Below are 16,098 nucleotides of genomic sequence, written 5' to 3'. Positions count from 1 at the left end.
TTTTTTATAAAAGTAATGAATTGAGTGGGGAATTTATATAATTCTAGAATTTCAAAAAGATAATTCCAGTTTAATGGAGTCAAAGGCCTTCTCAATATCAAGAGTGATTTATAAGAGCCTCTTGTTTGTCTCCGTTTAGGATATCTATAGTAGTTATAATTCTTTGACTATTATCTTGGGTATGTCTATTATAAATAAATCCCATTTGGTCTTTTGAGATGAGATGGGTTAATGATTTCTTAAATCTGTTAACTAGTATAGACAGTAGTTTGTAATCCTTGTTAATCAAATAAATTGGTCTATATGATTTGCATAAATGAGTCTTTATTTTTTTTTAATATGGGAGTAATTAGTGAGTGTCTCCACAAGGATCGAATTGTACCTTGTAAATGAGATTCATTTAGGGCTTCTTGTAAGAGTGATATAGCAGCGGGTGGCAGAAGCTTATATATTTCATTAATAATACCATCTATACCCAGTGATTTATATATATATATATATATATATATATATATATATATATATTTATATATATATATATATATATATATATATATATATATATATAAATACACAGTTCATATTCGTATGTGTGTGTGTATATATATATATATATATATATATATATATATATATATATATATATATATATATATATATATATATATATATATATATATATATATATATATATATATACACACACATAATTATGTCTACATATCATTACGCACATATATGTTGATTTGCATTCTCTGTATTAATTTTGTCAATAACTAAGAGAGCCTTTGTGTTTGAAAGAAAAGTTTGAGAATGGAATTAAAGGAAAATTCCCCTTCTTAACATGTTGTCCAATTATTTGTTGTAGTTGTCAGACAATCTCTCGTAACACATCTCAAATACTGATACGTATATCAGAGTCTATATTGCAGATGTTATTGTGTGTAAATAATAATAAGGTAGACTCATTTTCATTTAACTCTTATTTCAATTAACTCTCATTTCAATAACTGTTCAAAGAGTTCTAAAATCACATATCTAGCTAGACATCTATCTACTATCCTTTTCCCCCCACTATTGTATATGAGGACAACATTCCAGTAGTAGTAATCCTCTAGGGCTTTAACATTTTGAAATTAGCTTAACTTTATATACCAGCTGCAGGGTGGAGATTAATTGTAACATCACTAAGCATGGTTAAGCAGAAATGTATTAATATTTTAGATATTTGTGCCTCATGGGCCAGCCTCTATAACAGTTATATTGTATATTTCCTCAATATCTACACTGTAAGGTACAGCACAGTTGTACCAAATGAAGCAGATATCCCAAATCAAAGCTGAAAGAGCCCGAGTCCAAATGTGAAATGATGGTACTAGAAAATGATTTTATATGCTCCCTATGACTGTCCTTACTGTTTTACCCACTGGGAGATTTTAAACGGGAGCAGTTTGTGTTAGAGCCAATTGTAACTAAATATTTATACTATATTCTAACTTGTCACCAGATTATTATGACTGCTCTTGATCACAAACTGAGGTCTTAGTACAAAGCTTTTAAGATTTCTATGAGTCATCAGAACCTGTTTAAACATGTATTGGTTACTGTCAGCTATGATGTACAATGTATGGGCTCATATCTGTAACTTATACTTGCCCTAGAACTCCTTAATAGGTATGAATTAATAAATGCCTGATTTGCTTTCCTCCTCACATATTCATTTGTGCACAGCAGTGATCAGGGTACCAGACATGCTTTAATGTAGGTACAAGTTCACAGGATTTCACAATATATCGGTTGTATTGTCTGTGTGGCATCCTCAGGATGGAACAGCATCTGTTCTGATGTTATGCTCCTGTTACAGTCGAGTTGTGAATGGTGGAGTTCTGTACTGAAGGAGATTATGATATAGTCAAAAGCAATACTGTACTTGGATGCAAAAAATAAGCATAAGCTGATTCAGGCCTTTTCTTAATTAGCACAGATGGATATACTCAACGAAGATTACCTTATCTGATGTTCATGGCACATTTTTCACAGTTGTCATAACCATTTTAGTTTGTCATGTTTAACTTTTGTTTAATTTATTGATCTAGGATTTTACTATACCATTCTAAACTGTACCGTCGTTGTCTCACAGCAAGAGGCTCTCCCGTTCGATTCTTGGCTGGAGCGCCCCCTGTGTGAAGTCTGCATGTCCTTCTCGTGGTAGAGTGGCATTCGATTATTTTCTCAATAAAGAACGTGAGCGTAAACAGTACAGTGTGCTATAGCATTTCCTCATTCATGTTACTCAAGAGTAATAGCACTTTACTAGAGGCTATTTGAATGATGATGATTTCTAGGAAATCTATAAACTAAACTTTTTTCCACAATGAGGTAGCCTTCTGTGCCCCACTTTCATATAATTAAGTTTAATACCACTTAGGAAACAAGTTAGAGAGGGACTGGTAAGTCAATATAAATATATATAGTTGCTTGTGTGTAGACTAGGGTAATAATGTATTATTAGTGACATATTATGTAAAGCCAAATCTATTAATTTTTGATCTGTTAATTTCCCAAACACTTGAGATTTGTAATGTAGCAGTGATGTCATCGCCATTTACATAGTCCCGCCTTGATTACTATAGAGATCAGTTTCTAATTAATTTTACTTGGATCAAATTAAGAATTCTAATAATTTCTAACATTTAGTTTAGTGTCTTATTTGCATTATGTTTCAGGTAACTTCAGGCTGCTGAATCAGCGAAATAGGCAAAGGAGATCTCTGTTACACGTCAGCAACACTCGTACAGCTGACCAAGGATTTCTAACACAGTACGCAACAAGCTTCTTAATGTTAAACAAAGCTCCGTTTACAGGCAGCCACGAGAGTACTTGAGTGAAGAAAAAAAGGGAGAAGCAGCTTTTGAATTCAGTGCAGTGCTTGAGGTTACTTTCCTCACGAAAGAAAGAAATGACAGTTTGGAATGTTAAAACGCCAAGCTGGAAATTAGAGTCAGGTAAAGAATATTATATGTTGACGTCATAGTGATAGAATGCTTGAAACAACTTCAAAAAAAGGAAAAATAAATGCATATAACGAGTTCTTTGCATTGTATACATAAAATCAGATTCTGAAATAATCTATTTGATTGCTAATTAAACGGACAGTTCTAAAATTACCTGTTTCAAACATCTCCCTATATTATTTCCCTCTTCTTCCCTTAAAATAATGGAAGGAAGGAAAGACAATTCAATAAATAAATGAACATGTGTGCAGGATTCAACTTGCTATACACCCTAGGTATCACTAGCAGTTGTATCTAATAATAATATAGCATTATTCATTTTAGATTGCAAGTTTTATAAAGATATATGCAAGACAAAGTGATGATGCATACTTAGGTCTAGGTTTCCCTAAACGTTTTATGACTTAGTTTGATCTTTGAGAGAATTAGGAAATCCAGTAATTTTTACTCCAGTTTTCAATTTCTTCTTTCTTACATCCATCCAGTTGTTTTTCTCAGATTATCTTTTAAGGGTCATAGATGGTGTCCAGCCCATACCTTCTGGGATTGTAATGATATTGTTTTGGATAAAAGAAACAGCTTCTATATTGAAAGATCTCATCTCATTCTGATGGTAGATTTTGATTTTGGCTGGATAGACTAATTGTGCTTTAATTTTATTTTATTTTGCTTTAAAAGTCTTACCAGTGGCCAAGAGATTTTTCTCATTTCCAGGACTCCTTGTCTAGCCTTGTTTGGTTTCCTTTAAAAAGACAAGGGACTTTTCCTCCAAGTTGTTCTCAGAACAAGTTATTTATCTAAGAAGGATAGGAACTTCACAACAATAGATCTTGGGGAAGAAGAAATAGGTTTCCCTATGGCTCTGTGCTCTCTCGATCCCGTAGAACATACCTTCTTTTAAATATAAGAATTCAGGCAGCCAGGAATTTAGGAAGGAAATATCTTCTGTTTTTTTTCAGGGAGACCAAAGATTCTAATATTTGTTCTCCTCTCTCTGTTTTCAATGTCGTCTACTTTATCAGCCAGTTATTTTGTTGCGGTATAGTCTCACAATGGGATTCATCTTCCTTAAGCCTTTTATCTATGTCATTCAGTGAAGTTTCAATGTTCAGAATTTCGGATTGTTGCTGCTGGAGGATTTCCTTCAGAACATCAGTTTGTTGTTGACAGTTCATCTTTAAAGTTCCAAGATTGTCAGTAAATCTGTCCATTTTTAAAGACAGTTCCTGGAGAGTGGTAGATACAGACTGGATCTCCTTCATTAATGTGGAATCAGCATGTGAAGATTTTGAGTTGCTCATCTCTGTTTAGTTGTATAATCATTAGTTTTGACGAGAAATTTTTTTAGAAAAGGCTTCAAAGTTGAGAATCTAGTAGATTGTAGATTCCCAAATACAGTGTATAACTTTAAGGAGCTGGTAATAGAATTTTTAAGTAATAATTTTCCTGTTTCTTAGTAACTGATATAGAGCTCAAGAAAAAAAATCTGTTACCAGTTGGCCATCTAGGCTCCGCCCCCACAACCTTTTTTCTGATCTTATAACAACCCATTAAGATGTACATAAATTATGTATTTAGTCTGGTTGAGGCAGCTTGACTTGTCACTTTTGGCATTTATCTTGAATGGCATATCAGAAGAATGAGTAAAGTATGTTTACAAGTCTGTACTTTTCATATTTACACAGTTTAAAAGGATGGAAGACTAGCAGCAATAGATGGGTGCTGGTACATAATGCATTAAAGAATTAGAATTACTGCTAATCTTGTTCAGGCAAGGCATCATGAGTAATGTATGCAGCTCCCAGTGAAATTAAGTGGATGGCTTACTGTAAGCTGAACCAAGTTGCATCTTACAAGAAAGGTCTTTCTGTGCACTCTTGTAGCCATCAAGGCAGTAGACAAAATTCTGTTTCACAAAGGACCATTAATGTACTGCTGCTGACTCTTGACTCGTAATTCTGGTCTTTGGTGCAGGCTGGAGAAGTTGTTTGACCGCAACTGAGCTACAAAATATAAGTATTTTTTGATTATTTTAACAGATTACTGTTTTTATAATTTAATATATATAAAGCACTTTGTCTATTCAGAATCTTCAGAAATCTTTTTCTGTTTAAAAACTGTCATAGCTTGTTGTCTTAGGCTATTTTGTCCCACCCTCCTTCCCTGTTGGTGTCTTGCTCTTATACTTGGTGGCTTTGCAGTTGCCCGCCCCTACTGTGACACACCTCCCAGTCTAGTGTCATTAGCTCATTCTTTTTAATACAGAGAACATTTGATAAGGCCTTCTGTTCCTCCTTTTACCTTTTCAAAAGTAAAACAAAACTTTTGCCTGAACCTTCTTGTGTTCTGACTGTCCTTCTCAAACATATTGGAAATATACAGTATATTTCAGAGCATTTGTTATAACTGTATTTGCTATAACCGATTTAAGTATTTTTTCTGGCTTTTGAATATTTACTCATTCTATTTAAACTGTTTTTGTGTTGATTAACTGTTTGCACTCTTAAAAGTTATTTGTTGCTTAATTTTACCTAGGCTAACACACTCAAATTATGTAGCCACTTAAAAACATTTATAGCATTTACTGTCTGTTTTTTCCTTGTCTCTGTAAAAAAAAAAATCTCTTGTTTTCCCACCTTACTGAACTAGAGTAGTCCAGTTTCAGAGTTGCTGATCCCTGGGCTTTGTTTTTAGTTCCTGTTACTGATCCATTGCCTTATTAGGAAGGAGGAAGTTTCTTTGCTTACCAGTGGGAGTGGGAAGCACTGAGCAGCCTTTTGTCCGAATTGGTGAAGTTTCAGCCAGAAACTAGTAGTCTTGCTATAAAACACGCTAAACACGTGTTTTCCAGACCAACTCTGCACAGATCCTCGTGGTGGCCTGCAGAGTGATCCAAGCAACAGAGAGCTAAAGAGTGACTTTCTACCAGATATAAGTATTTTTGTGGCTTTCCACTGTTATTAAGCTAGCGACTGCATTTCGCCTGTTTTACTGCTACTTTAAGTGATTTCTGCATTTTACACTGTTTATTGCACTTTAAGTTACTAATTGTTGCAAATTGTTTCTGTAGGCTACACACTAAAGTCTAGCCGATTTACAGCATTTATAGCATTTACTGTCTCTTTTTTCCTTATCTCTGTAATAAAACAAAAATCTCTTGTTTTCCCACTTTACTGAACTAGAGTAGTCCAGTTTCAGAGTTGCTGATCCCTGGGCTTTGTTTTTAGTTCCTGTTACTGATCCATTGCCTTATTAGGAAGGAGGGAAGTTTCTTTGCTTACCAGTGGGAGTGGGAAGCACTGAGCCTTTTGTCCGATTTGGTGAAGTTTCAGCCAGAAACTAGTAGTCCATTGGTCGTTTTGGGCCAATTCCTAGCTCCCTTTAGCCCCTGCTATAAAACACGCTAAACTGTACTGCTGATCTAACCAGCATATCCTATAACTGAAAAGTTCATCTCTACTTGATTCCCAAGTAGACTATTCTCTATCTGTAAAGCCTAGCACTTACTCCTACAGTACTTGCACCTTGATAAAGCACTCTTATTATAGATAGTACCCCACCAGCCCAAAACCCACTTCCCCGAGTCCTTTGAAAGTTCTTTATCTACTACTTCTAGTATGTCGAGGATCAGTTGCTAGTGTCCTCTCCAGCTCAACAGGTGAACCAGGGAATAATGAGGCAATGTTACAATAGCCTCATGTACTGAACAATCCTCTCCTTCTCCCACAAAACACAAATACATGCGAGATGCAACTATACGGCCAAACTGGAGGCTGAGCTCTCTCAACATAGGACTGGCAAGACCAGACAGGAGGAGAAGGCAACCACACACAATATATACCCAGTCACACATGGCACCATCACAACTTCAAATCATACACATACTCACACAAAGACATACTGAGGCTCTGGTCAAAAATTTACCAAAACAGCAGAGGCCACCAAAGCAGACACCCAAACAACTACCACCTCACGACCCAACACATGCAACACATAGACCACACAGTCAGAGTGTCAAACAGTCACAGCCCTTAAGGCCAAACAAAATGCCAGACACACTTGTCATTGGTGATTCCATAGTCAGACACACTGGCGTCCGCTCACCAGACTGAGTAAGGAGAAGGTCACAGTAAGCTGCCTGTCGGGCGCTAGAATCCGCCACATATCTCTCAACAGCAGGTACACTCAGTCATTGTCCACGCTGGTGTCAGCGACCTGAGGCGCACCTCCTTGGACTACATGAAAAGGGTAGCTCTCTGATTATGTAGCCCAGGCAGGTATGACCCTGACCTTGAGCAGTATCCTACCTTCACCTAGAATGATGCCACAATACAGTGATAAGATGATCAGCTTTAATAATTGGCTTAAATTCTGGTGTCATTCAAAGGGATCCAATGTCTGTCTGCCTGGGATGACATGCTGGACAAGCCACGCTGCTTGCACCTGTCACCCTGGGCTTCGGATATTGGCAAAGGCTCTTGCCACCCCATAGTGCCTTTTTAGGCAAGGCTCAAATTCTAAACCTACCACCCTAGAACACCAAAAGGAAAAAAACTAAGGGTAATGCTGCTCAATGCCAGAAGTCTCAATCTCAAGATGCACTTTTCGAGGCCCTTCTCAATATGGAGAACATCGATGTCTGTGCTGTGACAGAAACCTGGTTCAAGGCTCCTGAGAGCACCCCAGCACTAACAGGTTTCACCTCATATCATACGTTCGGCCCCAAAATCCGGACAACACCAAGAAAGGAGGGGTGTCCATATTCATAAAGGACACCCACACCTATGCATCTGAGACCATCCAGGTGCAATTAACCATAGGCAAGACTGCTCTGCAATTTGTAGCATGTTACAGGCCACCCTCTCAAACTCAGGAACCTCACATGGCCTTCCTGAAAACATTGGAGGGATAAATGTATCTCCAAACACCATCATACTAGGTGACTTCAACTACCCTAATATAGACTGGGAACACTACTCAAGCCCGAACACTCTAACCCAAAGATTCCTGGAGTTCATAAACTCAAATGCCATGGAACAACTAGTCACCATCCCCACAAGAGGTGAAAACATACTTGATCTCATCATCACGAACATGGGCTCAAAATGTTCAACACCGAAGTATACCCTCACTGGTGAGATCAGATCATAAACTAATCTCGCTGGAGGTCCTCATCCCGCCCCACCTGAAACAAAAAGACCACAGTGAAAAACTTCTCAAAGCCGATTTCACACTTCTAAAACTAGTGTGGTCTCCTTTAAGGCCCCTGAGCCAGTGGTAAACATTACTCAAACCGCTGAATCACTTACAAATGCCTTCTACCAGCACCTACAGGACTGCATGGATCAGGCAATCCCAAACAAAACTAAGACTCTCTGTACCAAAGGCAAGCGTCCAGTCTGGTGGACCCCAGCCATAAACAAGCTCTACAACAAAAGGAGGAAGCTACTACAAGATAGAGCAAAATCCTTGAAAGGTAAGACACCTTTGATCATTATAAGTAAAAAACTAAGAGCTCTCATAAAATCATCCAAGGCAAATTTTGAGAGAAAAATCGCCAAGGACTCTAAAGACAATCATAAGGCCTTCTTTAGCTATGTTAGAAACCTAGGAGGAAACTCCCAGATATGCTCAGAATTAGTTCAAAATGATGTGAAAATTACTGAACCTACACACATTGTTAACATACTGGCTGACAGGTTCAGTGCAAACTTCTCCGCCCCCCAAAAGGAGAGATATCTATTCCAGAGGATTGTAGCCCCCAAACATCTCCAATAGGTGAGAACTGCCCTCACTAAGGCAAAAACACAGCATCCATGGGACCGGATGGTGTCCCCGGCTGTGTGCTTCATGAACTCAACGAGGAATTAAACCCACAGTTAGGACAGCTGTTTAATCTTAGCCTCACCTCAGGATACCCAAGGACTGTGGTCCCACTTCATAAGGGCGGTGCCTCCACAGACCCTGGAAATTACCGCCCCATTAGCTTGACAAGCCTTATCTGCAAAGCCATGGAGAGGATCATAATGGAACTCCTAAATAAAGACATAGGAACTTGCAGACTTTGGATCCAACCCAGTTTGGCTTTGTCAAAGGCAGATCCTGCCTCTTAAACTTGGTTGACTTTTTCAAGACAGTCACCAAGGCCATTGATGAGGAAAGGCAGTCCATACAGCCTACCTCGACCTGGCAAAGGCCTTGACACAATACCCCACTCAGGTATCATCGAAAAACTCATCAGCTTGAATGTAAACCCATACATCACAAGATGGGTTGCAAACTGGCTAGCGACAGAACCCACAGGGTCAGAGTTGCTGGAGCCATGTCAGACTCAAAGCCTGTCACAAGTGGTGTCCCACAGGGCTCAGTCCTGGGTCCACTCTTGTTCGGCATCTACTTTTCTGAAGTACAAGCAAATACAGGAGGGTTATGGCTGACAAAGTTTGCAGATGACTGCAAACTGGGCCATAGTCGAAAACACATCTGACACAGATATCCTCCAGAAGGGCCTCACAGAAACGGATAACTGGTGCCAGAGCCATGGCCTGAAGTTAAACGCCAAAAATGCATAGTCATACCCTTCGGGAAAAACAAGGTTACCTAGCTACCATATAGGTGACAATCCACTGAGCACAGAAAAAGTCATCAGGGATCTGGGGACCCAAGTTGACAGTAGTCTTCGCTTGACACTCATGTTGCTAAAGTAGTTAGGAAAACCTTCTATATCGCCCACCTGATCATGAAGGGATTCACATCTAGATCAAGGGAGGTCATCGTCCCCTGTACTCATCACTCATTAGACCTATGATTGAGTACAATGCCCGTTCGAATGTATCTGACCAGACACCTGATGTAGCTTGAAAGGCCCCAAAAGTTCCTCACCAAAAGGATAAAGGGTCTCAAAAATATGTCTTATGCTGCCCGACTGAAAGAACTCCAGCTTTATTCAGTCTCATACCGCTTGCTCAGAGGTGACCTGTGCCTGACATATAAGGCCATGTCAAACCCAGATTTGATGAATATGCTTCACCTCAAAAATCTAGATCCCTCAGAACCACAAGGGCGGGAGACTTGAACCTTGACACGGTTATAAATAGAACGTGCTGGAGGGACAGATTCATCACCCAGAGACTCCCTATGCTGTGGAACAAAATCCCGGTACATGTGAGGCAGAGCACCTCGCTGGCCTTGTTCAAGAGGAATCTTGACCAATGGATGGGAGATCGCAGATATACCCCAGGGATTACTTCAGTGTCACTGCTTGACAGAGGCACAGAAAAATGATAGGCATAGTTTTTATTCAAACTAAAGGGGTGGCGAAAGCCACATAACTATGGGCTAGGCTTATAAATGCCCTTGGGCAGATAGCCTAGTATGAACCTATGAACCTAATTAGTAGTCCCTGCTGTATAATAAATTACACTTGGAGCCTTACTTTTAATACACCTATCCCAAGGATGAGCTGTTTGTTGGAGAGCATGTTTCAACTAAGTTAAAAGATGCCAGAGTAGCTGAGAAGAGCTTAGAGGGAGAGTTAGCTGTGGTGATGACTGTAGAGTCATCTGCGTATTGCACTAAAGATGACTGAGGACAGTAGGTATAGAGCTGATTAGTAAAGATATTAAAAAGTAAAAGTCCTAGGATAGACCCTTGAGGTACACAAATTTTGATAGGGAGAGGAGGGGCGAGTACACAAATTTTGATAGGGAGAGGAGGGGCGAGTACACAAATTTTGATAGGCAGAGGAGGGGAGAGTGCAGAGTGCCATCTCTCTGAGATTTTTCAGTGAGGTAGCTGGAGAACCATGCAGCAGTATCAAAGGAGAAGTTGAAGTTATGCAGTTTGTGCAGCAGAAGACAGTATGAGACAGTGTCGAAAGCTTTTTGAGAGGTCCAAGAATAGGCAAGAAATGTTCGTCCATGGCTATAGTGACAGTGTTGAAGGATAATAGAGCTGTAGTGGTGCTATGTTTGGGTCTGAAGCCGTGTTGAGTGGGTGTAAGCAGATTTTCCTGTATTAGATGCTGCATAACTTGTTTATGAATAATTTTTCTAGTACTTTGAGAGGATAGCGATAGGTCTAAAGTTGGAGATATCTGAGGAGTAACAACCTTTGTGTATAGGTAGAGTGTAGCATTGTTTCCAGGTGGAAGGGACTTTAGATTCAGAGAGAGAGCGATTAATTAGGATGGATACAGGGAGAGCAAGAGAGTCTGCTGCTAGTAGAAGAAAAGTGGAAGGAATATTGCCAGCTGATGCTGAGCATGGTTTTAATTTAGAGAGTAGAGTTTTGATGTAGCTAGTGGGTACAGGTTTGTGGGAGAAGGTATTTGAGGAGATGGTATTAGGAGTAGGTTCAGAAAAGTTGGAGATGTTCGTAGTAGAGGAGCTTGGGTTAGGGTTCAGTAGCTTAGATATTGAATCGATAAAATGGGTATTGAAGATAGTGGCAGTTTCTTCAAATGTTTTGTCTGGGCATAGATTGGGGGAGCTAAGATTTCCAGGATGTAATATTTGGTTAATAGAGTTCCAGAATTTTTTAGGATTAGATTTTAGGGCTGTGTGAGGTTTTGTTAAGTCCTTTTTATGTTTGTGGTTTTTTTTTTTTTTGTCAGATTTCTGAGTTCTTTATATTTTTGTAAGTCTGCAGAGAGCTTAGTTTGTGACCATTTTTTCCATAGTTTGTCTCTAGTTATCATAAGAGTACGAGTTTGAAAGCCACAGAGATATGGCGGACTTAATTCGGACTTTGCAAGGGGGAGCAAGTGAGTCTCAGATGCTAAGGAAGGTGGAGTTGAAAGCTAGGACTGCTTCTTCTAGTGGGAGTTGGGTAAGGAATTTCTAGTTTACGTTAGAGAGGAGGGCATTAAAGGATGGAAGTTGGAGAGTTTACAAATGATAAATTTAGGAGGTTTTGAGAAGTGTGGAGTGAATCAAAGCACTTAATAGGGGAGTGATCGCTCAGGGTGTTTGGTAGGATTATGATATTTGGAAGGATTAGATACAAGTACCCAGTCAATAAGAGAACTAGATGATGTGTGAGAGTTGTTTTGTATGGTAGGTTGGGAGATTAGCAGTGTAAAGCCATGTAAATTAGTATGAGTATTAGGGTTTGGATTCCTGAGATTTAACCAGTTAATGTTGACCCCCCCCCCCCCCCCCCAATGAGGAAAGTTTCATTAGGGACGTGTTGAGAAAAGTATGAGAATATTTTCAAGCAGAGGAATGTTGGCTCCTGGAGGAATATAGATTGCTGCTACTGTGATAGCGGTGTGGTAATTTATTTAACAGTTTTAGTATTTGGGGCTTTTTCTGAGCAAGTCACTTTGAAAGCTTTAATAAAACTCTGTGTGTATGCTAAAGAGAGTTGTGGTTTTTCACCAGCCTTCATTGACCTTAGGAATTCCTGGATTTTTATTGTAAACTTTTGAAATTTAAATGGGTTGTAAGTACTTTGTCTTGGTTTTAGATGCTAGAGAGTGGGGGGGGAGGGGGTTGATTTTAGGCAGAGGGATGTTCATGGAAAAGATAGAGGAGGAGATTGTAATAGAGTACTGCAGAGATGATAAACAGTTGGTTAGTATGGGGATTCGTGGGATCTCTATGGACATGTGGTAATGGCGTAGTACAAGATGTAAGAATGAGAAGAAGTAATGAAGGCAAGAGGAAAATAGAGGGTTGCAAAATCCCAGTTCACAAACTCCCACCTTCTACTAAACCGAAAGTAAACCAAACTAATTCTCGGTACCCAAAGACGTTTTTCTGATTTAAACACTCATTCCGCGTATTTCTAAGCTAACACTAAAGAGAAGACTGTAGCACAATCAGACTTTGAGTACCTCAAATTTGCCTAACCACCTTCATCTAGCCATCAAAAAAGTGCACTTGAAACTAGGTACTATATACAGAGTGGTGTCTTCCTGATACTACAAGAAAATCTATAGTGACCAGGTTTCTGTTCCTGTCTGTCTTGTATGCATCCCTATTCTCACTAACCTGAGCACTGCACAATAAAGCTTGGGACATGCCATAAGAAAACAGCCAAATTTTTTGCTGATGCCTACTACAAAACCTACCCTTTTGTGATCCTAAAATACGCAAATTGGCTTGAATTGCATCACTTCTTGACCATTACCTAATACTCAAGCAAGAGAAATGCCCAGCACTGCAAAATGCACAGTAAACCTATTTAACTGCTAGACCTCTGCATTTAAGCAACAAATGCCTCTTGGTTACCTCATAGTTGACTGACACTGCTGGTAACTCTCTACTCCAATTATATCTCAAAACTTTGGAACACTGTTCCACTTTGAAATTAGATTAACAGGGAAAACATAAAAAGTGTTAAAACTCAACTAAAATGGCATCCACGCTTGTCCACCACACCTTGCTAATCCAACAACATAAGACACAACACCTGTTGTGTAGGTTTATGTTTTTCTCCATCTCTGCTTCTTTATTTTTTTCTATCCAGTTCTTATTTATTGAGACTTTTGTTGCTGTATGGTTGAAGACATCTAAATACAAGTAAGGTAAGATTTTGTAGGGAGCTGAACCTCCATGTCCTCTCCTAAGTTAAACAAATAGGTTTATAGACAAGTACACGCTAGCTGCCCTTGTAGACTAAATATATTTAAAGGTGCAAAAATACCTTCTTGTTTCCATATTAAAAAGTGTTTAACCGTGCCTACAGACTGAAAAAAAAAAACATGTTTATTTCATTGTCTTGATTTTTCCTACTTTTGGACTTGATCCTTTGTAGGGCCTTCCTGTTTGCTGTTGAACTGTTGGCATACCATGTGGAAATCCAGTATTCCAGCACACTTTCAATAAAATAGTCAGTCAAACAAACAAAAAAAAAAAAATGTGTGTGAAGGCAACTGATGTCAGAAAGATAGTCAATACTAACCAGGAAAACAAAGTAAGTCTCTTTCTTTACGTAAAAGTCAATAAAATAGTGGTAAAAAGACACCAGCCGTTTGTCCTGCAGGTTATTTTTTTCTGGGGATTCTTAGGAAATGGCATCTCTGCTGTGCCTTCTTGATTGCCTCCGTGGTGTTTATGGACCAAATGAGATCTGCCACATGTACACCTAGAAACTTGAAGGCAGGAACCCTTTCTACACTGTCTCCATTGATGTATGTGGGTTGATTACAAGTTGTTTTTTTTGATTTTTGCAGAGTTCAGGGTAGTAGTTCTCCGTACATCATGCAGCCAGTCTTTGAACTTCATCTCTATATCCTCTCCTCCTGCAATAACACCACCAATGTGGTGTCGTCTGCAAACTTAATGATGGTATTAGTAGAGAAAGGGAAGGGGACACAGTTGTGGGTGTAAGTGTACAGAAGGGGGCTTGGCACACAGCCTTGTGGAACACAAGGGTTTAGCCTGAGAGGTATGGGCCTAGTCTAACCATCTGAGGACCGTTGGTCTTTGATCCAAAGGCAGTTAGGCTCTGAAAGTGCTAGGCCAACGAGTTCAGTGAACAGTCTAGCCAGGCTAACCTGTGTAATGTCATTTTGGATTCCGGCTGTAATGTTAGGGTGGGTTAGGTTGGCAATTACATTACTTGATTCCTTAGTTCACAATTACTTACCCATGCTAACCCAGCATAATTACAGATGGAACCTGGTTTGTTTAGTCTTCTGTGTTGGGGGAAAAAGTTTAAAACTATAAATTTCTTTTTAAATGCAAGACTTGAGTTTTTTTTTTTTTTTCCCTTCTGTGAAGTAAGTGTTTGCATATATAAAGATGCAAACAAGCACTTTTTGGCATGAAAACAAAAGTTTGTTTTGAAGTTCTTTAAAATCTAGTCAATATTTTTCTTTTGCTGCTTGTATTATCCTATCTAGTTTTAGTGCTGGTTTTGCCGTAACCCATCCTATGGTCTGTTTAATTATATACTACTCCTGGTGAGAATAACTGGGATCATACCATGGATAATTTGAGGGGGCCTAGGTGTGGGGTAAAGCATTTAGGAGCTGCCTCTGTGCATTAGTGGTACATGGCACAGTCCTGGGGTAAATTTTTTATTGCCTGTCCACAGACCCAAGTTGTGCTTGAATATGGACTGGGATAATATTTGATCTAGTGCGATCCTATCTCGCCTACATTAGTAACTGATGGGCTCGGAGCCGAGAAACGGCTCCGACTCGGCCGATAAACTAGCACAAAGTCTCTGGTTGGCTGGGCCAACCCTTCATCCCAGGATGCACCCACACCCAAGCCCCCAGATCTGGTTTGCCGCTTCTAGAGATAAGATATGGTCTTGAGTTGGCTGTGGCTAACTACCCTATTTTTTTAGTCAAAATTTTGGCTTTTGGTGGGTTTTTTCTTGAATTAACCAAAAAAGCTATTTTCATAGCTATCTTGTTGTCTGACTGTGTATTGATTGTTTTAGCTTAAAGTTTGTTTTCTGTGGTAAATTCCAGGTGTTTGGTGGGCTAGGTCTGTTTAACTTAGAGGGCCTTAGCCCTGCCTTTAGAGTGTTTAACTTAAAGCTACCCCCATTCCTTTCCTCCTGTGTGTGTTTTGTAAGAATGTCTGGGAAAGAGCATAAGCTTTCTGGCTTCAAGAAATGTACCAAATGCGGATACAAAATGTCCATCACAGATTGCCATGAAATCTGTGTTTACTGTCTAGGGGCCAAGCACACTTGCAAGAGTCTTGCAGTGTTTGTCATGCCTTCTCCTCGAGGGTCCTCCAGGAGAGAAAAAGTAAACTGATTTTAAGAGGATTAATCAGACCTTCCTTTGAAGAGGTTCTTCTATCCTCAGAGCCTCGTGGTAAGAAGAAGAGGTCATCGGCTACGACCAGTCCGTCGGATCCGCCGGCCAAAAGAGGAAAATCTATGTCTTCATCTTCGGCGCCATTGCCCTCTGAGCCGACAGATGAGAGACCAAGTTCTGCTTCCCCTTCCTCGGTTCCACGGGCTTCGGAGCCGATGGAAAGGGGTTCTGAATTGGGATTTCTCCCCTCGGCTCCTCTGGCTTCTGAGCCAATAGAGGGTCGGCTTCGGGATTAGTTTCTTCGGCTCCTACTTCATCGGCTCCGAAGGAAGTTTCGGTGTTTCTTGAGTTTGCCTC

The 16,098-nt window shown here is 39.5% G+C and overlaps 1 protein-coding gene across 1 annotated transcript in view; it reads left to right on the top strand.

Moving 5' to 3' along the window:
• Positions 1-16,098, top strand: part of LOC122810517 (inner centromere protein-like) — a 1,067,288-nt gene that overhangs the window by 32,744 nt on the left and 1,018,446 nt on the right. The window contains exon 2 of the mRNA XM_044082099.1: positions 2,727-3,005. Coding sequence (XP_043938034.1) covers positions 2,960-3,005 — 46 coding nt within the window. The 5' untranslated portion in view covers positions 2,727-2,959. The remainder of the gene's footprint in view (positions 1-2,726; positions 3,006-16,098) is intronic.

Source organism: Protopterus annectens, chromosome 9.part0 (assembly GCF_019279795.1).
Source record: "Protopterus annectens isolate FY-2018-M chromosome 9.part0, PAN1.0, whole genome shotgun sequence".
NCBI lineage: Eukaryota > Metazoa > Chordata > Ceratodontiformes > Protopteridae > Protopterus > Protopterus annectens.
Note: the sequence above shows the minus strand (reverse complement) of the source record. Positions and strands in the feature narration are given on the sequence as shown.